At 38.2% G+C, this 24,281-nt stretch overlaps 1 protein-coding gene across 4 annotated transcripts in view; it reads left to right on the forward strand.

Annotated features, from left to right (window-relative positions):
• LOC149252460 (anthranilate synthase alpha subunit 1, chloroplastic-like) overlaps nt 1-24,281 on the forward strand; it is a 504,560-nt gene that overhangs the window by 437,491 nt on the left and 42,788 nt on the right. For all 4 annotated transcript variants that reach the window (XM_089459700.1, XM_089459699.1, XM_089459701.1 and 1 more), the window contains 2 exons: nt 16,004-16,084; nt 16,474-16,560. In XM_089459700.1, coding sequence (XP_089315826.1) covers nt 16,004-16,084; nt 16,474-16,560 — 168 coding nt within the window. The remainder of the gene's footprint in view (nt 1-16,003; nt 16,085-16,473; nt 16,561-24,281) is intronic.

Raw genomic sequence — 24,281 nt, forward strand, 5'->3', positions numbered from 1 at the left:
AATATTTTATTTTCCGTAAGTTTAGACTTAGGGACTCCATTAAAAATATTAATTATTTTAACATCTCCTGATCTGTTTAGAATCTGCCCAAACCCTTTTTGGGTATTGGAGATCTCATGTGCCCCAACCTCTCCACCAAATTTTGTGGCTAGGGCACATCCGATGCTACCCCAAATCAACACTGCCTCTTAGCGAGGACTGTGCTCTAGAAATACTCCTTACGGAGTATTACTCTGATCATCCGACATCGGTCCTTGCGCTGATGTTAAGCCTCCTTGCCCAACATCCTCTGCACTACTGCATCTTGTACTGCTGCCCATGACTCTGCTACTGCCACTACTACATCTGTACGACAACTCCCTCTGCATCCGTGCTGTTGCTTGTCCTTTCTCCCAACACTGCATCTGCACTGTAACTCCCTCTGCATTTGTGCTGCTACTAGTCCTTTCTCCCAACACTGCATTTGCACTGCAACTCCCTCTTCATTCGTGCTGCTAACACCAGTGTTCCACGGAGACGCGTCTCCTAGGGTCGGGTGCGTGCACCCCTCGCACCCCACACACCCGGGACGAGGGGGCGTCTGGGGAAACGTTTCCCCACGTCCCGGGGAGACGCAAGGGGGGACGTTTCCCCAGTGTGGGGGACACGACTCCCCAAAAGGGGGACTCCTGGGCGTCTCCCCTCAATATGGGCTATGCGTCCCCTGTTAAATTTGCTTTTAAACAATGATTTATGACAGGGAAAACCTAGTATTTGACCATATTTCCCTACTAATGCTATGCAATTCATGGTAATGTTAAATTCTTAAAGTAAAATGATGAAAATGAAAGTCACTTTTACTTAAATTTTTAACATTACCATGAAATGACTCAAGATGTTTGAGAGTGGTTCTAACCTCATTGGATTTCATATGGAGAAAGTAGAATTTTAGATCTCACTCAAAATCCAACAGACTTAACAGTTTTTCAGGAATTCAGGATTCGATGGATTGCAATGTTTCCATTGCATTTTGTCATGTACAAGGGTATGGAATTAGTATTTAATCAAGAGCACCAAGCCCTCTTTGTAATTTAGAGTGACTTTTAGACTCATCACTCCACTGTTTTTGAGTTTTAGTTATATCAATTTACTATTCCAGTATTCAGATTTCAGTATCTATTATAGTCTATTTTGCTTAGTACTAATTAGATTCTAGAATGATGAATGATGAATTCTAATTTTAAATCAATTTAGAATCTAGAATGATGAATGATGAATTTAGTTTTTAAATCAATGTAGATTCTAGAATGGTGAATAATGAATAATGAATATGGATTGGAGTATTTCATTATTGAATCTTGTGATCTATGGATGAATCATGTATGTATTAGTAAGGATGATGAGTATGGATCATTGTATTTCATTATTTAATTCAATTATGTATGTATCATTGTATTTATGCTTTCATTATTGAATATGAATTTGATATATATATATATATATATTAAAAAGGAAAAAATATATATATACCCCGACGTCCCCCCTAAATTTCCCTAAAATTTGAGGGTACTCCCACACGTCCCCCTTGTGCGTCTCCCCGTCTTGGAGTCTTGGTGGAACATTGGCTAACACACTACTTCTGAAAGTGGTTCTTTACCATCGCCATCTTTTCCCTGATACAGTCAAATTTTGACTTTCCAAGGGCCTTGGTGAGGATATTTGCCACTTGTTCCCCTGTAGGAGTGTAGCTCAACTGTACAGCTCCTCGTTGGACACAATCTCTGACAAAATGACACCGGATATCAATATGCTTTGACCTATCATGGAATACTGGATTCTCAGAGAGTTTGATGCAACTCTGATTATCACACATGATCCTGGTCGCCTCCATATTTCTTCTGAATAGGTTTACCAATAGTTTTCTAAGCCATATGGCCTCACACAAAGTTGTGCTTGCTACCATATATTCTGCCTCAGACGAGCTCAGAGCCACGAACTTCTATTTCCTACTGCACTAGGAGGTCATTCCTGACCCAATGTTGAAACAATACCCAGAGGTACTTTTCCGATCCACTGAACTTCTTGCCCAATCTACATCAATAAATCCACTCAACCTGATATCCTTCCCCTTGGTGTATAAGAGCCCATAATCAACTGTTCCCTGTAAATACCTGAGAACATGTTTGGTTGATGCTTAGTGAGCCCTCTTTGGTTCCACCATGAACTGACTGAGGGTGTTGACAGCGTTGCAAATATCTGGTCTGGTATTGACTAGATACATTAGGGACCCTATGAGTTGCCGGTATAGGGTGGGATCGACATCCTTGTCTTCTGATGCATCAAGCTTCTTCCAATTTGTGATCATTGGCGTAGCCATAGGTCTACAGTCTCCCATCCCGAACCTTTTCGGGATTTCTGTAGCATACCTCCCTTGCCCAAGGAAGATTTCTCCTTTCTGTTGCCAAACTTCCAACCCTAGGAAATAGTGCATTCGTCCCAAATCCTTCATATCGAACTCTGTGGCTAGATTCTTCTTGCAGTCCTCAATGAGTCTGGATGATCTTGTCAGGAAGAGATCATCCACATATAATACTAAGATAAGTGGCTCGTTCTCTACGACCAAATAGTAGAGATTCAAATTCGTGTCACTCTTGACAAACCCGATCTTCTGCAAGTAGACATCTATTCGACCATACCATGCTATCGGTGCCTGCTTCAGCCCATGCAAGGCTTTCTTCAATCTGCGTACATGAGACTTCTTCTCACGAGTCTCAAAGCCCTCTGGTTGTTCATTGTATACCTCTTCTTCTATTACCCCGTTTAGAAATGCCGTCTTGACATCCATCTAATGGATCTCCCATCCCATCTGGGTTGCAAGAGATATCACGGTCCTAATAGATGTATACCTGGCTACCGGGGCTAAGGTCTCCTCATAGTCAATCCCTTCCTTTTGAGCATACTCCTTAGCCACAAACGTGGCCTTGTATTTTTCAATGCTGCCGTCCGTAACATATTTGATCTTGTAGATCCATCTTGAACCTACCACAGATCTGTCTTGAGGCCTTGACACCACCTCCCAGACATCATTTATCATTATGGAGTTATACTCTTCCACCATTACATCTAGCCAGAGCTGATGCTGAGCTACCTCCTTGAAGCTGGCAGGCTCCACATCTTGAGCTAATAACGCTTGATACCTGTCTGGCTATTTTTGCTCTCTCTTACTGTTCCTTGGCTCTCCAATGAAGTTCTCTACATCATGCAGAATCTGACGAAGTTCCTTGCTGGTTCTTCCTCTGCCAGCAGGTGCTTCTGTTTGCTCCTCCTCCTCATCCTGAGAATCTTCCTGATCTGAGGATGAATTCTTTACTTTTGTTGGTTGAAGAGGCATGACCAACAGATGTTCTTTCGACTGCTCCTCAGAAGGCATTTTGTGAGATCTTCTGAAAGCTCTGTCCTCCATGAACTTTACATCTCGTCGTACTACTACCTTCCTGCTTCGTGGAGGATAGATTCTGTATGCCTTAGCGTTCTCGCCATATCCTAACAGATACCCCTTTTTTGCAGTTTGATCCAACTTCTTCCTCTTTTCTTTGGGTATGCGACAATATGCTAAACTCCCAAATATCCTAAAATGACCGACTTCAGGTGTCTTCCGAGTGAAGAATTTCTCTAGATTAATCTTGCCCAATGCTCGATGAGGAGTCCTGTTCTGAACATAGATAACTGTGTTGCAAGCTTTCGCCCACAGGAATTTTGGCATATCCTGATCATACAACATGGCCCTAGCTTCTTCTACAATAATCCTGTTTTTCCTTTCTGCCACCCCATTCTGCTCCGGATTGTAGGGAGCTGTCCATTCTCTTCTAATGCCCTCCTTAGCGCAATAATCAGTGAAGTCCTTATCGACATACTCTCCACCATTATCTGAGCGCAAGACTTTTGTTTTCTTACCTGTCAGATTCTCCACTAGAGCCTTGAACTCCTTGAATCGACAGAAAACCTCATCCTTGGTTTTTCAGAAAATAGATCCAAGTTTTCCTCGAGTGGTCATTAATGAAGGTAAGGAAATACTCGGCAGCGCTGAGAGCTTTGATGGACATAGGTCCGCAGATATCTGAGTGTATCAATCCTAGTACACTCTTGGCCCTGTGGTTGCTCCTAGGAAATGTGGCCTTGGCATACTTTCCTAGAGCGCATCCCCTGCATACATCATCTCATTTTGTACTCAGATCTAGAACTCCTGTTACAGTGCTCCTGAGAATTCTCAGAGCTCCATGGTGCAAGTGACCCATCCTTCTGTGCCATAATTCGTTCAAGTCTTTGTCCCCATGAATGCCTATTAGTGCCATTGGAGATTCTAGTTGTAACCTATACAATCGATTACTTTTGATCCCGATCTGCACTTTCTTTTTCCAGCTCGGGTGTTCGACATATACCTTTTCCTTGATGAAGTAAACGTCATAGCCCTTGCCTTGTAGTTGCGACACGGAAAGTAAGTTCAATCCCAATCTTCGTACATGCAGCACATTTGTGGCACGAAACCGTTCTCCTGATTCTGTCTGAAAAACTATGGTACCCTTTCCTACTGGAGTACACTTTGCCTTCTTCCCCATGGTGATTTGAAAATTCATCTTCTCTTCTCGATATTCCAAGAAACACTCCCTGATTCCCGTCATATGCCATGAGGCTCCACTGTCTATATACCATACTTCTGATGATGCAGGACTACTCATGCATGCCACTTCTTCTTCCACCCTGGAAGCCAACATAGAGAAATCAAAATCTCTCTCTTGTGCAATCTTTTGAAAATCTGCGTGAGTCCCCTGAGGTGGATGCCTCTGCGTTGTGGTCTTGACCCATAACTGATTTTCCCTTTCTGTCTTTGCTTACTTGCTCTGATACCATGTGAAAATTCTATCACTGCAGCAACTGATTTACTTTTCTTACTTATTTCATCATAAGTTATTCATGAAATTACTTCAACAAACATTTAAAATAAATACTGCTGCAGATATCACACCATAATACAGAAACAAACATATGCACACATTGACACAGTTATTTTGGATTAATGTCCTTGGAAAAGCCCAATGTGGGAAAACCGGTGCAGCAAGGGAGGATTTTATTATTCAGCAATTTTCTAGTGAAACAGGGTGCCAAATTGGCTTAGCCACCGATAGACAAATTTCCAGCACTTCTTCTAAAACACTCTGCGTCAGCGTACTGAGGCTCTGCGCAGCCTATCTGGTCTTCTGCATCACTCTTGTAGCCTTTGCATGGATGACGCAGGCCCTTCTAGCTCTGCGCAATCTCTGTTGCCTTTGCATGGCTTCCTCTGGCTCTAGCTCTGCCTCTTCTGCCTCTGTGCTGATCTCTCCTTTCTCTGTTCCATACTTGCTGCCTCCTGACTGCTCTCCAGACCACTAGTTCAATTTCTTAGCAAACCCTGCTCTAGAAATTGAACTGACTAGTCTCCCTTAGTGTGTCCTCTAAGTGACCCTCAAGCCTCCTCTTATACTTTTCTCGTTGATAAATCAATGACTGAGATTAAGTCCCTAATCAACGACTAAGATTAGATCTGGCTTGATCCATGTCTTTTGGACCATTCTAACACAGATTCATATTAATACACATTAATATTTTATTTTTCCTAAGTTTATATTTAGGGACTCCATTAAAAACATTAATTATTTTAATATCTCCTGATCTGTTTAGAATCTGCCCAAACCCTTTCTAGGTATTAGAGATCTCATGTGCCCCAACCTCTCCACCAAATTTCGTGGCTAGGGCATATCCGATGCTACCCCAAATCAACATATTGCAGCAGCATGATGATGATGTATTGCAGTAAGCATAGTGCAATGAAGGGTACAACACAGTGCAACATGAAGGATGCAACATAATGATGATGAAGAGCAGCATGATGGGTACAACATGATGATGAGGTATAGCTCAGTGATGGGAGCAGCATAGTGATGAGAGGAACTCAGTGATTGGGTGTAGCACAGTGACGGGTGCAACATCATGATGAGGTGCAACACCGTGATTGGTGCAACATGGTGATGGAGTCACCTTGTAGGATCAGTTGAAGCAGTATGTCTTCACCGAAGTTCAGATCAACTACCTCATGTGGTATCTTCATGGAGAAGATCTCTGCTCTTATTTTGATAAGTCAAAATGTTGACCTCTGATGTATATGTACTATCTCTTTCTCTATTGAACTATTGAAGAACATAAGAGGAATTAATCAAGGGTTCCCCCCATTGGGGTTTGTCCCTGGCTAGCGCCACATCTTGTGTCTTCTTGTCTTGGCTTGTTTTCTGCAATTTATATTTATGTTCTATCTGCATTTTACTATCATGCTAAATGTGATTGCTAATCTGGAATTGATATTGAGCTAATATGGAAAATTGAAGTAAATTTGCTCTAAGCATAGAACATACCTAAAATTAACAAATGTTAATTAAATTCAACGGTCTACTTGTTTGATTGAGATCGTAAGGACATTAGTCACTAAGGGTTTGAAATTGTCACATGCCCCAGGATTCTAGCCAAGTGGTAATTCGGTTGCATAATCCCTTTTGTCATTTGCTTTTTGTTAGCCATCCATATACATGAGTAATCTTGAGAGAAAATTTGTATCCTACATTACAGTGTGCCAACCAACAACCCTACCATGATCCACAAATAGCCAAGCCTCAGATGCCTCTTTGGACAATGCACTCAGTGATATAGCTTGCTCATCTGATGAAGGTGGGTCATCTATTGGGAGGTACTTTAACCATTTTGGCATTCAAGTGCTTTCATTTAGTGTTGACGACATTCTGGTATGGATCATAGATTGAAATTGGATTATAGATTGCTATTGGTTGTGTACTTGTTCCCTTATTTCACCTTGGTGGTTATCATGTGTCCCCAGTTCAATGTGACCTTTCTTAGTGTTTTTCTTTCATTGTCTTGGAGGGGCACAATTAGGAGGCTTTGATGATGGTAGCACTTCATATTATTGATACTTAACACATGTCATCATTCCTTGATGTTTGTTATCCCATCTTTTGATTGTTTGTTGTCAAACGATCATACTTGTTCCCTGCTAGCCTTGTTTGATGAGGAGGAGTTGAAAATACTCAAAGTTGATGTTGTTGAAAGAAAAGAGAAAAAGCACAAGCTAAATATTGAGATGCAAAAGAATGGCAAGGGATGCAAAACAAGCAAAAGCTAATTATAGCTTGAGCTCTACCTTCTCCTATGTAGTCATTTATGCTTGAGAGAAGCCATGCATATCAAGCCTATCAAAGTAAAAGGAACTCTCAGTGAATTTCTTGCCCCCAATGAAGAGATAAATTGCTCATCAATATAGGTGGATTATATTATTATTGTTAGTTGATAAAACAACAATGCTTATTAAACAAGTCGTTTCAAAGTAAGAAAGAAAAAGGAAAATTTTGGGGGCTCAGAAAAACATTGGTGGGGGAAGGTAACTCAAGTAGCTAAAGCGCTCCCTCTACAAAGAGACTCATTGACAATGGTTTGCATAACCTAGTATAAGACTGTGACAACTTTCATGAAGTAAACCCCAGGGCATAACACATATCACTTGCACCTATTATTTGGAAGGGCCAACCTAGGAATTGTTCCCGCCCTTAGTTTTGGAAGCACCTGGTAAGGTCATGTAATAACACTTCCATACTTATGTATGGTAACTTGAGCACAATCATAAGCTAGTAGGACAATTGAAGATGATGCTTGTGAGAAATACTTTGATGTGTTGAGGAATCTAGGGCAACTTGGTTAGGGCTTATTTAATTTGATTTCTCTTAACTTAGATAGTTGTTTGTGATATTCTTATAGATAATTTTTTTTCTTGTTATTATGTTCTAGATCATCAAACAACTATCACAATATGAAGATCAAAATGGACACTAGATGTCGGCAGTCAACCAGGGCAAAAACCTTATGAAGGGGAAAACCCAGTCAAACTCTTCCTTTAGTAAAATCAATCAGGTTGAGACAAACCAAGACCTCTTTGACCAAGACCACTACCTCTCCCACCAAGTCAACCTCCATGAACAAATCAGACTTCAAAAAAATCAACTAGGGTCTCAACCCTCTCTTCTTGCTTCTGCAACAATCCTGTACTTTTTCAACTTTGTAATTTCTTAGTATACTCATATGTGTACAAGATAGACCTTTGTTAGTCTTCTAATCTACTTCGCTAGATTTCTTTTTCTTCTTGTAATGGGATGGGTACTCCTTCATATGCTTCGCACTTCATCTTGTCTCTTCTTGTTGCATATCAAATCATGAATGTGTGTCCTCTCACTAGGCCGAATGCACTTGCATATATAGTAGTTTGAGGTTGTCCTCTTAGGGCGACTTGAAGGATTGGAGGCCGACTGGGTGTAGGAGATTCATAAGACCTATATTCAAGAAAATAAATTCTCTTTCTTGACATATAAAGCCCAAGGAGGGTCTATTATATCGTGATTTTTACGTTGACTCAAGCCACAAACCCTAGAGCATACAATGGGTGCTTTTGACCTATTGACTATTGACCTAAGCATGAAACCCATGCTGTAATAAGCCAATTTTATTACTATTATTATTATAAATTTTCTCTTTTTTTCATTACATCATGACTCAAATACAATTATGAAGACCAACACTAGTTATATTCTTCTACACTCCCTCTTAACTAGGAAGGTATTCATAATTACATATATACATAGGTACATGTGTGAACTCAAAATGATATGTTTCTGTGAAGAGTTACAACACACACAGTGCTACAGATTATATACTTGACTAGAGTATCTAATCGGGTGGGACTAAAGTGTGTTCCAAGTTTCAGCCACTCTAGGTACCATTAGGCTTCAACTCTAACACCAATCCAGGGATCCAGGTATCGTATCTAAGGTCGAAGATCCACATGATCAATGATACTCTCCCTACTTCGGGATCTAGACATCATCACAAGTCGACTAGATGTCCTCCCAAGCATCTTGTCGCCCCAAGATGCTTCATCTCTCATATCAACTAAATTAGATATATCCACTAGTCCAAGCATGCTTCCAAAATGTGTCAACCTTCTTATGGAGAGATCTTCCTATACAAACACAACCCCAATTAGTAATAAACTTCCAAATATATACAAGTTAGCACAAACCTCTGGGGTCCTCAAATATTCTGATGTTGCTTAGGTCATCATCATTTTATCCAAGCTTATTTCTTCAGAAGCTTCCTTGTTCAACTTTTCTAGTAGCACCAAATCGAGCCTTGATACTTTTCAATGTAACCAAGTTTTTTTGTTTTTTGTTTGCAACTTCATCAATCATGAACAACTTGTTTGTAGCGCTTTATCTATTCTCCTATCTCAATTATCCTTATGATCTTTGGAAGAGATTAACTTTTCAACCAAGCTCCGTTTCCATTGGGGAAGTATACACTTTTTCTTTTATCCAAGTTTCTTCTTAGCTAAGGAATAAGTTCATCAACAATTTATATTTTTCCAGCCACACAAACTCTTTCTTTTGCATCATCATTTCATCGGAGAACTTCAATCTTTCAAATCTACATTCCTTCAAGAACATCATCCTTACTATGGCAACAAGATCATCTATTCATCTTTAATGTCATCATCATTCTTACAGCTACCTCTTTCCATCATGCTCATCATTGTTATCAAGTCATCTACAACTATGAGGTAGGTGAACATCTTCGACATCTTGAAGATCATGTACCTGCAACTTTTCAACAATTAGTACAACCAAGTAGGAGCATGAAATTAACTTGATCAAAATAGGGTTAGCATGTCATTGTAATGGAAGCATCAAATCAAGCTTTAGACATCTAAAACATAAGGCTAGTTAGGTTGACAATCAACAAGAGTTACATCTTTTCATAATCTAGACTTCAACAAATTTGCTAGGGTTTTGTGAAAAACCTTAGTTTCCATCGAGACTTAAAGCCTTAGATATTAACAACTAAATCAAGTTAACAATCCAATCATAGCATTTTACATCTGAAGCTTCAATATTATGTTCTTAGAATTTTGTGTCAAACTCTATTAGGTATTTTCATGAGCCCTAGATTTCATCAATAAAATTGAATCATAGATATCAATAATAAAGTTAGGGTTTCATTATTGTTTCCTTATATCAATCTTTTACTAGGGTTTTTATCGTAAACCCTAGATACACACATCAAACTTTAACAATTTGACCAGACTAAGGTTTCAATTATGCGGAAGCTTATACACCTAGGGTTTCCTTCCTAGGATTGACTATCACAAAGGTTTTGTCAAAAACTCTAATTCATCAAACCCTAAAAATTTAGGGTTTCATCATATAACTTAGATATCATTGATAAACCCTAAAAGACTAGGGTTTCTTCATAACATTACTAAAATCCTAATCATCAAGAGAGTAGGATATCATTATATGTTCTAGACTTTATCAACAAGCTCTAAGTAGACTAGGGTTCATCATTAACATACCGTAAGCATCAAAAGGTTAGGGTTTTGTAGTGAACCCTAAAGGTTAGGGTTTCACCAAAATGAACAAGTGGCAAGAGATAGTATGCCAAGGGTAGATTCCATATAGAGATTAATCACCCTAACAAGAATCTTTATGATTCAAAACCATAAACACAAGAAAGTTAGTAATACAAGGCAAATTTCATAATGATCCTACCTTTTAATGAAGAAGTTTAGCTACAAATCTTGTGGTCTTAGACATACCTTGAGTTGCTTTGTTTACAAACCTTGTGGGGTATCCTTATTGAAGGGTTTCCTTTGAATTGTGACAACGTCTTCAAGGTTCATCAGCTTGTGTCCAAGGATCAACTTGATTTATCAAGTCATCACACCTGCAATATTTATTGACAAACATACCAAAATATACAAATACAGTAACATAATATTTATCTAGGATTTTCATTACCTCTTAGAGAATGAATTTCAAGGGATTTTGAATACCTACAAATCCTATCATCATAAAAGATTATCACATATCTACAAACCCTGAATAACATAGATTAGGGTTCCTTAGAGGGAACAAGAGAATTTGGGATGAGGGTTTCTAAGTATTTTATCCAGGATCTTAGATATTAACATTCTTTATTATGATGAAAACTTGCAAACCTTACAGGCACCTAAACCCTAAAAACATTTCATACAAATGAACATGCTTTACTTACCTCAAGATTACATACCTTTGACTTTTATGCTTGAAAGATTGATATTCCCTTGAGCTTGTTTCCCGTGTTTTTGCAAATTGAAGACAATTTGTTAGATAACTAAAACATAAAGAGTAATGTGAGTACTTGTATTTGATGAACACTTTAGGTTAATCTGATTTCCAAGATTGTAGACGAAGTTCACTTTAACAATCTTCAATTTCTGAGCTTCACCAACCATTGACTATATATGATTCTTAGTTTATAGGAGTGCTCAAAAGAACTGCTTTGGTTGTTATAGTTTATCACTGAAGGAGGCTTGAATGATCACCAAAAAGTCAGCGTCTATATCTCTGTTCAGGTTCAATATTCTTATATATATAATCCACAGGTCTGTAGCTTCTATTCCAGGTGTCACGACTTTTATATGGAGACTGCAGTTTGGTGATAGGTCTTCAAGAATAGGCCTAAATACCTTAAATGATTTGGTCTTCGATTTCTTTGACAAGTGTTCTTTATTGCTTTCTATGAGGGCTCTCTTTCAATACTTTGAGATATATTTTGGTCACTAACAAATATGCACAAGTCTCTGTAATTTCGGATGTCACAGAAGATTCGGATTCTTTTTGAAGTAATTTTAGACCTTAACATTTGAGCACAAAACTTCACTCTCTCTATCAAAAGACTCGACCTTGAATATACTATATTCTTAGCCTCTCAGATTTCTAGAATGGTGTCACTGGTGCTTTCTTTAGATGCATTTGTTCCTTCAGTTCAGGCTTGCGGCCTAGTCACAGGGATATGCCCAGAATTGACTTATTTCAATTTGTTCCTCCTTTAGAGATGCATGTCCTTCATGACAAGGCTCGAAATTCTAGTTCTTTTGCACAAGAATGATCTTCTAGCTGCCTCAAATCACTGTCCTTAGCTCTGATACCATGTTGAGAAATCTAGGGCAGTTTAGTTAGGGCTTATTTAATTTTGATTTCTCTTAACTTAGGTAGTTGTTTGTGATCTTAGATAGTTGTTTGTAACTTTGTGATATTCTTATAGATAACTTTTCTTCTTGTTATTACGTTCTAGATCATCAAACAACTATCACAATATGAAGATAAAAATGGACACCAGATGTAGGCACTCAACCAGGGAAAAACCCCAATGAAGGGGAAAACTCAGCCAAACTCTTCCTTTAGTAAAATCAAATCAAGTTGAGACAAGCCAAGACCTCTTTGACCAAGACCACTACCTCTCCCACCTAGTCAGCCTCGAACAAATCGAACTTCCACCAAATCAACTAGGGTCTCGGCCCTCTCTTCTTGCTTCTGCAACAGTCCTATACTTTTTCTGCTCTGTAATTTCTCAGTATACTCATACGTGTGTCACAAGATAGACCTTTGTTAGACTTCTAATCTCCTTCGCTAGATTTCTTTTTCTTCTTGTAATAGGATGGGTACTCCTTCATATACTTTGCACTTCATCTTGTCTTCTTGCTGCAAATCGAATCATGAATGTGTGTCCTTTCACTAGGTCAAATGCACTTGTATATATAGTAGTTTGAGGCTGTCCTTCTAGGCCGACTTGGTGTAGGTGATTTATAAGACCTATTTACAATAAAATAATTTTTCTTTCTCGACATATAAAGCCCAAGAAGGGTCTGTTATATCATGATTTTTACTTTGACTCAAGACACAAACCCTAGAGCACACAGTGGGTGCTTTTGACCTACTAAGTATTGACCGAAGCATGAAACCCATGCTTTATTAAGTCAATGTTCTTTTATTATAAATTTTCTTTTTCTTTCATTACATCATGACTCAAATACAATTTTGAAGATCAACACTAGTTACATTCTTCAACATGATGGCTTTGACATTGAATATGGTCCACCTTGATGCTTTTATGGTTCTTGTACCCATGATGTTGGTTTTACTTGATTCCTTGATTCTGTGTTAGGTGATTCTTATGGGTGTAGCTAGGATCCCTTGAGGGATGGTATGATGCTTCTATAGCCCATTTGTAGAGCATGTTCAATGGCATTCCATGATGATGCAAGACACTTTGTGGAGGACGTTGGAGTCCCTTTGGGGAAAGTTGGCCTGGATGGGGACTTATCACACAGATGATATGACCCTCCTCCAGCCTTGGGACCTTGGACACCGACATTTGATGCTAGGACATGACTTGGAGAATTGATGCACCCTTGAGATGAAAAGACATCCATAGGTTGGCATTGTACCTTCTTAATAGACATTGTGTTTCTCTTGATGGTGATTAATGGTGTTGATCACTTGGGACCCTATGGAGGGGTAGATGCACCTTCTACATTGACAACGTCATGCCCTAGCTTGATGATGCCATCCTAGCACCTTATTTGTTGATGATGTGAGCTTTTGTAATATAATGTGGGCTTAAGAGGGCTACTTTGGTGATTTGACACCTCATTTGGTTGGAGAAGCATGAGTTATGGGATAAGATACATTGCTTGTGCTATCTATTGCACCTTTTCATGGAGAGAAATGGATTTTGGATGATGATGTCACTCTTGGAGGACTCTAGACATTCATAGGAGTGGGCTTTGAGGCTTATTTTCATGTTATTTCATTGTTATGGCCATGTTTTGGGGTCGGCTTGATGATCTGTGCACCTTGTATGATGAATTTAATAATTTTTAGAGCTTTTTAGGTTATTTTGAAGGAATTTGTCTTGGTTACCCTCATATTAATAGGGGAGTCAATTTCCTCTTGGATTCATTGTCAGAATTGGAACATAACAATACTTTATTAGTGATCGTTATCTCTAGTGCGCAATAGAGGACTAGTCGAGTGACTTTCTTGGGTGGATGTTGTGATGTGATGTGATCTCTTTTCATGGATGCTTATGGTGGATCTTGGATATTGCATGGTGAAGTAAGCTAGTATATTTTCTTTAACATGGTATTATGTTCCATGGGATTGATGTTCTTGTGCTACGTTTATTCGGTATTTGCTTCAATGCTCCTTGTTGAGCTGAACCCTTTCTCCAAGTATGTGAAGAATAAAGATAGTTTTTTCTTTCCCTTGACCATCCAGAAAGTTGAGAACCTAAATTGCAAATCCTAGGGTCTCTTTTTTATCCTTAGGGCTGGTTAAAAAAGAGACCTCTAGATAGTTCTGTGAACCATGAAAAGTGATGATAAGAGCTAGTGTTTGATGCTCAAATATTGCTAGAAAAGAAAACATCTTGCTGGTTAGAAAATACCTCTATATTGTTCTGTGAACCATGAAAAATGATGATAAGAGGTAGTGTTTGCTGATAAACATTGCTCGAAAATAAAACACCTTGCTGGTTTAAAAAGAACAGACATCTAGATTGTTGTATGAGCCATGAAAAATGATACTAAGAGGAAAGCAATATGGACTTTGAAACCCTGCATAAATCTTGAAAAAAAACTAGCGAAGAGGGTGGAACTTGAGGAAATAGCTGTGATTAAAGAATATGAACACCGTAGGCAGATAGGAATTGATCCTTGCTGCTATTAAAAAAACTTGTATGGTGATGATGAAAACAATGGTTTGGTTCTCTTAACACTGGTTATTGTTGCTGTTGTGTCCCTTCCCTCTCATTGTCCAACAGCTCCAAAGAGAAACAACCCTTAAAAAATCATAAAATCACCTTTAGGCTTGAAGTAACCAAGAGTCACGACTGGGTAGTTTTTGCTGCCGTGACACAAAAAACGTGATTTTTGCTGATTTTTCATTGCAATGTTCATTTTTTAACCTAAAAATCACAATTTTTTCATGGCAATTTTTCATTTATGTTTGACATCACAATCTTTCATGATCTTGCCGAAAAATTGATGATCCTTGTAATTATGGTCTTAACAATCATAATACTTCCCATGACTTAATTAAATGGACTGCGGGACCCTAATAAAGCACATTGCATATGTTAACATGTATTTCATGGATTCCTAAGATCTATATTCACCTTACACCTAGACAGTGAATGGCCTTAAAACTGTAGCAATTGATGCGTAATTGATATATTATAATTGCCAATTTTCAAAATAGTCTACTTTCTTCTTCATTCAGCACTTCCTTTTTTTATCCCTTAAATCTGTGATTGTGGATTAGGGTATTTATCAGTGCGTCCATGTTAAGAACAATAGTGAATTAAATTGTTAAAACAGGTGGAAACTTTGATGAAATTGTCAGTAACACAAAGTTTTTGAGTAATTAGGTTCCAAAGAAAACAACCTGAGCATCAACTAATATAGGGCATCCATCTGTATGCTGTTGTATATCATTTTCAGGGGAGAATGACTCATACATTAGATAGAGAATGAATAGTTTTGTTGTTGGGTACGTAGAGTGTGACTATGTATAATGAAATATTGTGTTATAAACTAGCAGCAAGTTCATTTTCTTTTCTCTCATTGGAAAATGTCGTGTCGCATTATATGGAGCAAATAATGGTGTTACATATGTCATTGCCTGATTGGCAAGGTCATAAAAGTCTCAGGAGAGGTGTACATGCCACCTTAAAGTGGAGGTTAATAAGAGAAACCAGTCATGTAAAACTGTTGATATTCTGATGTTTCTCTTATGAGCTTACAGAGAAAGGAGCAGATGAAAACTGCCCCAATGAAAACACTCTTAGCAAGTTGATTTCTATTACTGTCAGTTTTAACTTTTATGTAATTCAGGACTTCAACGTTCACCCTTTTTTTCTGTTTAGATGCAATGATAGAAAAATTACAACAAAGTTTCTTCATTGGAACATTGGAAGTTAGAGATGTTACATATATCAATTTCATGGGGTTGAACGTTTTTACAAGTTGTAACTTCTCAGTGAATTCTGAAATCAGGTTTCAAAGCCTGGATCTGTGAAGGTGGAGAAATATATGAATGTCGAGCGTTATTCACATGTTATGCACATTAGTTCAACGGTAAGTTGCATTGTATGAGATAAATGTTATGGTTGTTTTAAAAATAGTCAACCATCTTTTACATGTATTTCATTAATCTTTTAAGGGTTCGCACAAAATGGTAGTATCATAGGCCAAGGGGTTAGCTCAATTGGTTGGTGCCAATGTTGTTGGGTATCTGGCTAGTTTTGTGTCAGTGAAGTGCTTAGTTCTAATCCTTTAGGTTAGGTGCACCAGCGTATGCTTGGGTTTATACGGGATGCCAACCACAAATGTGGGGAAGCATCTCTTCTGTTTCCCTACGAGGTTTTAGTTGGAAAAGAGATCATGGTAGTGACTATTTGGTTGTCATTAGAAGTACGATTACTACCTTTTGTTCCTCTATAATGTTATGGGCAATTGTTGTGCAGGTAACAGGACAATTACAAGAGAACTTGACTTCTTGGGATGCCCTTCGTGCTGCTTTGCCAGTTGGAACAGTTAGTGGAGCCCCAAAGGTTGAATTGCTTTCCCTGCTATTGTTGTTTTGGATATTTGGTTGGTTTAGATTGGCACACAATTCCCATGCCCTGCTTGTCTTATACATGCATTCAATATGTGTTGCATATGCAATTTAATTTAGAATGCTAAGTTGCACTAAAATGGATACAAATATGGGGTTTGAAACGGATATGGCAAATTTTCAAAAAATCGAGATACGATATGGCAAGGAAATGATATATATATATATATATATATATATATATATATATATATATTATCATTCATCTTTTAGTCTTTAGAATCTAGATTGTATATTTAAAAATACATAATCATCATCATGAATTCAACATAAACAAATCATCATCATCAATGATTATTATAACATTTAAGTTGGCACCTTTGATTAAAATGTCAATACCCACTCAGCTTAAAGGAATATGAGATTGTTTTCAGAGTCACATCATACTTCATGAAATTATATATTTTTCTAATAAATTTGACAGTACCAACGCAAAGGCAACATAGCAAATTTGAATTTGTAAATAGAATGTTGCACAATATCTTATTCTAGACTCTAGAGGAGTCATGACATAGAAATATTGTTTAGTATCACCCAATATAATGTAAATTTAATCATTGTAAATATCAACGTCTAGACTCTACACATTATAAATTGGACTGTGTTCCAGTAGCTACAACAAGGGATGCTCTGAAATTCATAGAAAGAAGTAAGCTGGATTTATTTATTCACAACCTAAGATCATATGACCAAGAATCAAGATGCCACAATTTAAGCAATTAAGTATTATGAAGTATTGTACTAGTAAAGAAATGCTGAGAAATTTAACCTAATGCAAAGAAATTGCTTCCACCAGCCAACTTGTGGGTAACAACTTTCCTTCTTGATTTCATAGATACCTTATGAGTTTCCATTCCAAATTCTAGGTTTCCATCCTTTAGATCTGGCACTGTTGAAAACTTTTTGGCAAATACCTCTATCATGTCATGAATCCTTTTTCAAGATAAATGTTCACCTTCAGATGAGCTGTAATCAGTGGATATATGGTCTGCAAAGAATTCAACTGCATTTACAGGCTTTGGACAAACAATGATAAAATATAATCGTGCAATAAAGTGCCTAGAACATTGGAAAACCTGAAAACTTGGTAACATATCCATATTTTATGGAAACATATCCAAATTTTTCGGGAAACAGATCAAATTTTCTCCAAACTCCCTTTCTGATCTCAAGCTGGCCGTTTCCAAAAAGTGAAACGTCTCGAAAAGTTTCCATGTTGTTTCCAAGCTGTTTCATATGTGTTTCCGTATCCGAAACATCGAACGATGTTTCTAGGAGTTGGGGGCAGCGTTTCTGGTATCCTAGTTAGAATGTAGCATGTGATATAAGTGTATATATTCTATTAGTTTGGACTTATGACAACTTATTTCAATTGGAAGACAATATTATCATTATTAAATAATCATATTCACTGTTACCCTTGGATGCTAAATAGTTTTGACTCTTGATTGTGGGTTTGGGTTGTTAGTGATGGTGACTTTCGATAGTGCTTTCAATAGTGTTACTACTCAAACTCTTTTCTAGAGGGAAAATCCCAACCCCAATTGAAGATCTTAGAGGCAACTCTCAGGCAAGCTACCCACTATCTCCTTGGTGGTTGTGCCCCACTCTTTATGTCGAAGTATGTAACTAGTGTCGCGACGTCTTCATAATTGTATTTGTCAAAAGAAAAGAAAAATAAATTTTATTGTAAAAGAAAAATATTTTTTAGCACAAGTTTCATGGTCTTTTATTTATTTCTAGGTCATAGCCTCCATTGAGGGCTTCTAGGTTTTGTCAAGAGCCAAAAGAGTCTTTGTCACATTTATTAGACCCTTCTTGGGCATTTGTATCATGTAAAGAAAATTATTCTTGAGTCAAAAGTGTCATTTGTCACCTCCTCACCAAGTCGTCCCTATCCCAATGAAGTCAGCCTAGATTAGAGCTATTCGACCTAACAGAAGCAGTATAAATATAGGCAACTCGACTCATTTGGAAGCACACACACACAAGTTCGATCTACAAGAGAGAGGGCGAAAAAGAGAGCAAATTACATGAGAAGAAGACCTAATTCAAGGAAGAAGAAAAATCGAAGTTTGGAGCATCTCTCTCTCACACACGTGTGAGTTTTCTAGGGTTTATGGGCAAGTTGTAGGGGCCGAATTTTTTTGCAGTAACTGCAGGTCCAAAATTTTGTAGTTGTGGGGTCGGAATTTTGGATTAATGTAGTATTGGAGGAGCTGACACTTGGAGGATTTGGCAAAGTTTGTCTACATGAAGGAAGGGATGATTTGGTGATTGGAGGAGGTCTTTGTCTAGGTCAAAAGGGTCTTGGATTGTGTCATCTTGATTTGAATCTACTAGTGGAAGAGTTTGACTAGGTTTTCCCCTTGATAGGGGATTTTCCCTGGCTGAGTGCCTACATCTTGTGTTCCTTGTTCTTGTGATCTTCATGTACTTTTTGATTTGGTAATTTCTTGATGAAAAGATAACATAATAAAGAAGTAAAGAAGCCAAAACACATCACAAGTAATTATCAAGAAAAGAGGAATCAAACCCTAATTACTACAAGCATTGAATTTTCAACATGGTATCAGAGCTAAGGTGAAGGAAGGACTATTTGAAGATCACTTTGTTGGCTATCATTTGAAGGAAGAAAAACAACCTTGAAAGAAAGATCACTCTCTCAATGACAATCTATTTGAAGATGGGAATCAATCTCTTGAATATTGCTGGAAGCTTTGGTGTAAGGATCATCTACAATCTATCTAGGAAAGTCAAGCTTAGAGGACTCTTGGTTGCATTTACAGGTACACTCAATGATGACAAAGGCTTGGATTATTGATAGTGGTGCCTCAATACACATGATCGGAGAAAGTGGACAACTTCATACTCTATCAAAAGGATCATCATCACATTCAATGGAGCTTGGAGACAACAAAAACTATGAAGTCAAAGGCCTTGGATCTATATCATTGGAGCTGGAAAATGGAGGAAAGCTACATCTTAACAACATTCTCTATGTCCCAGGTTTGAAAAAGAATTTGCTTTCCATTTATTGTTTAGAAGATGAAGGAGATAGGGTTGTTTTTGTAGATGGTAAAGATTTGGTTTGGGGAAAGAATCCTAGTTTTGAAAAGACAAGGGTTATTGGGATACATGAAGGAATATTATATTAGAGTTATTACACCGTCTCCTCAAGCTCTTATTCACATGGATATTATGCTAGTTTTTGTAGCATTAGAGGTGTTCTAGTCTTGAAACTTTGTGGAGAGGCTAAAACACAAGAGTTCTCTATAACCCAGAAATCGTTTCTGGAAATTCCACCTAGAAGTGTCTCAATTAGATTATTAACCTATTTTTAAATATTTCCTAAGTCTAATCTTAGGGAAAGAGGTTAATTAATCAATATTAATTGAGAAATGTGTGAATTATCTAAAAACTCACACGGATCGATCTAGAGATAATCTCAACCATTGATTATGTTTTAATCTTGGCCGTTGGAGTTCCAATTGGAGATTATAAGAGAAGGTCGATGGGTAGATGAAGAACACACACTTGAGATCGATTTCCTTGGGCAGTTCAATTTCTCCAGAGAGCAATTGCTGGAAGAGTTAGAGCCAGAGAAGGGAAACAAAGACAGAGAGGGGCAACTGAGTCTAGAGGAAGATTTTCCAGATTCGGAGAGTACATTATAGAGAGGCAAAGATAGCCACAGAGAGGCTGATGTAGGGGTTGCACAAAAGTCTCTAGAGGCAATTCTATTTTGTTGGAGAGAAGTTATGTTTTAGTTCCGGAGGCCAATTTTTTTTCCAGAGTGTCGAAGACACTATTTCTTAGTCAATAGCAGACAAGACGACTTGTGTAGCAATTGTTTCAGGCAGAGCGTGGAAGGGACTGCGCTAGGGTGACGCAAACCTGCACAGAAGCTGCTTGAACATTTCACTTGGAGCTGGCAGTCAATGCCTGAATTGCTTGTGGGGTGAGGAAAATTCCTCACTAGAATTTTTCCAGTATTTTCCTCTGTAGGATTGCCATGTTTTGGCATATAGCTTTACTCATAGTTTCTCACTGTTGCTTAATAATTAAAACCCTCAATTGCTGCACCTATTTTCCCAAGTTGGATTTTCTAGGGATTTTTGTCCAAAAATAACTGTGTCAAATTTTTATGTGTGTGCCAGAGTTTTCTCAGATTCCAGATTATCTTTTGCATAATTTAATTTGGTGAAAATTGTAGTTGTGAATTATTCATTGTTTGTGGGGGAAAATAAACTGTTAATTAAGTTACAATTAGAAGAGTAATTTCCAGTTGCAATAGTTGAAATTTTCACATAGTATCCAAGCGAGTTTTTTATTAGACGGGGAAGCTCAGAAGCGGAAGCAAAAATTCGCTGTGCAAATGGAGCAACATGACAAATTTTCGGGGGATGCATAGAGCCTAAGCCAGGTATTGCGAGTTGCTTGAAGAAGTTCGATTTTTTAGTGCAACGAGGTAGAAAAATTCGATTTGCCAGATTGAGTGATTCCAGCGCGCAGAGGGAGCAACAATCTAGTATATTTGTTGGGCAAATTCCTTGTTTGGGCGCAAAAGGGTCTTGTATCAACAAAATCAGTGCCAGGTGGAAGAGAAAGGAAGTCACAGAGAGAATTTCTCTTAGAGGGTTTCTAGCCTAGAAATTTGATTTTCCCAGTTGTAGTTGGCAGTTGTTGCAGTTAGTTTTTCTCACTCTTGAAGGAAGTGCGAGTCGTAGATTCAACAACCAAGCAGAGGAAGAGGGAGATTTTCGATCAAATTCAAAGATGGCCATAACTGAGCTTAAAGATCAAGATTGGTTGGAGGGTGTTGAAGGAAATGTAACTAGGTTCGGTCTTCATAAATGTACTTTTGATATTTGTATTTATTCAAGAAAAATAAATATTATTTTTATAATATATGTCAATAAGTTTCTTGCTCATTGAAATAGGTATAGCATTATTTAGAGTGCGATAGGTGAGTCAAATAGTCAAAAGAATAAGTTGAAGACCTTAAGGGCATGTTATACCTTGTATGTATATGTATTATGGTCAAGAGAATACCTCCAAGCAAAGTCAAAAGTCTCCTCCAAGCGATGGCACCATCAAGAAGCTCATTTAGGCATACAACCCCACCAAAGAACCACCCGAAGTCTACTCTACAAGTCGGCCTACAAGCAACAACCAAGTCAGCCTACAAGCAGCAACCAAGTCGGCCTACAAGCAACAACCAAGTCAGCTTACAAGCAGCAACCAAGTCGGCCTAATGGACAGTCAAGTTAGCCTAAAAAGGAGGGACAAACCTCTATTGATAGAGGTTGTCCACTCTTCATACAACACACAACAAGATCTCTGAAACCAGTGAAGGAGAAGGCAAGTAAGATGAAGTAATTAGGTCTCCAAAGGCAACGAAGAAAAAGGGTACACCGAAGTCTTGAAGTTTGTTCTAAGGGTAAATCATAGTCACATGTGCAAGGAAAAGAACCCTCTCCGCGGTCATAATAGCAGCAGCTCATCAATCCTACATTAATCACTGTTTGGGAAAGCAACTAAGGTCTACAAGGCCTCCATCTAAGAGCAAAGGAGAAGCCCTCACAAATGAAGGAAGAAGGAACAAGACCGAAGTTAAAAGCACTGTTTTCTAGGGTAGAAAACAGTCACACGTGCGAGAATCAGATCTCTTTCTGTAGTCACAACAACCCTACATTACAGTCATCCAAGTTAGTTGATTGGTGAAGAGAAGAAAGGAACCATCATAAGGAGAAGGGTCTCATCAAAAGCATCTTCTCTAGAGCAAGGACTACAAGGTTACTAACAAGTTACAAGAAGAACGAAGTGTCGGAAGTAGGAAGACGAAGCGCTAGGAAATGAAGTGCTGGAAGAAGTGCCGAAAAAGTGCCAGGGTATATGGTGCAAAAAGGAGTGGAGACTTGACTTGTGCTTGGAGGATCTCTTAGTCAGGAGTTTAGGGTTTGGCATTGATCAATAGAAGCTTCAATAAGAGAAATTCACTTAAGTGTTTTCCTCTCAAGAGAAGAGAGGTTTTGGCTTTGGTAGAGAGCCAACATCTTGTGTTCTTGTTTTTATGTTTGGTAGCAGTTTGATGAAGTACACACATATGCACTAATAAGAAGAAGAAGAAGAATAAGCTAACAAGAAAAGTAAAAAGACTCCACACATTGTTATCAAGTAACAAAGAATCACACTATACTACTTTGCCCTAGATTCTTCAACATGGTATTAGAGCGTAGGTGACACATCAAGTATAGGGCAACTCAAGAACACTCATCAAGGGGAAGCATCTACAAAGTTGAAGCATCAAGGCTAGAAGTCTCAATTACTTGAAGGTCAAGAAGGGTCTACAATCCATCATTCATCAAGGAGGTCTACAAAGCTAGAAGAAGAGCCTTATATAAAGGCACCCACAAAGAAGAACAGATTGAAGCAGGACCTACATCAAGCTACAAGTCTTCAAACAAACCTCATCACCAAGCAAGTCCACTTGAGAAACATCAAGATCCAGGGAAGACGAGCCATCAAGCCTTCAAGGAGGTAGCAAATCTATTACATCTTAAAATCTATCAAGAAAGTACAGTTCCCTTCTGAATATACATCAATGTATTTTTGCAAGGAAAGCAATAAATTGGTAGGTACCAATAACTTTCTTGCATGGAAGAAGATGACTGATCTACTACTCAAAGAGAATGAACTCCTAGAGCATATCAAAGCGAATATCACTATCCCTGCTAAGGAACAGATTCAAGCCTTAGCCAAGTACAATAACGATGAGATAAGAGCTCAAAGGATTCTGATAGAATCAATCTCTCATTCCCTATGTCTCCAAGTTTGAGACATCAAAAGAAATTTATGATAAGCTAGTAGAGCTATTCTCAGTATCCACAACCAGAGAAGTAATATCTCTGAGGAATGAATTATACAAGATGAAGACAACAAAGGAAGGAATAGCTCCCTACTTCATGAAAATCTCTGAAATGAGAGATCAACTTCAAGAGCTTGGGGATGTCATGTCTGACACAGAAATGACAACTGTAGTACTCAATGCTCTATTTGAGGAGTGGGGAAACTTCACATCTAGCGTATATGCCAAGAAGGAAGCAACCACTCTCAGTGAAATGTGGTCTCTATGCAGAACAAAGGAAACCAGACTTAAGGAAAAAGAAGATGTGGGATCAAAGGAGCAAGCATTTGCTACCATGGCCAAAAGAAAGGGTAAATTTGGCAAGTTTGGTCCACGAAGAACAAACAACAAAGACATGTCCAAGATCCAATGTTTTGGATGCCAAGAATATTGACATTACAAAAGGAATTTCCCTAAGATTAAGAAGGACAACAACAACAAAAGGAGGGAAGAAGCTCACTTGAGTCAAGAGATGAAAGAAGAAGGAAAGAAGCAAAAGAAGGAAGATCCTCTGGATCTCTACTATGACTAGGTCAAACTCTTTACTTCTAGACTTCTTTCAAAGTTTTGAGTAGGATAGGAGCATGTAGGAATAAATTAAAATTGCATGGCTAGAATCATCCTCTAGAATCTAGAAGCATGATGTACATATAATTCTAGATACTCATGAAGATGTAGCATTTAGAATAAGAATAAATCATGCATGGGTGAAAATATCTTCTAGAATATAGGAGCATGGTAGATAT

Source organism: Pinus tabuliformis, chromosome 7 (assembly GCF_031772625.1).
Source record: "Pinus tabuliformis cultivar Carrire ecotype Pingquan chromosome 7, CPIR1, whole genome shotgun sequence".
Taxonomy (NCBI): Eukaryota; Viridiplantae; Streptophyta; class Pinopsida; order Pinales; family Pinaceae; genus Pinus; species Pinus tabuliformis.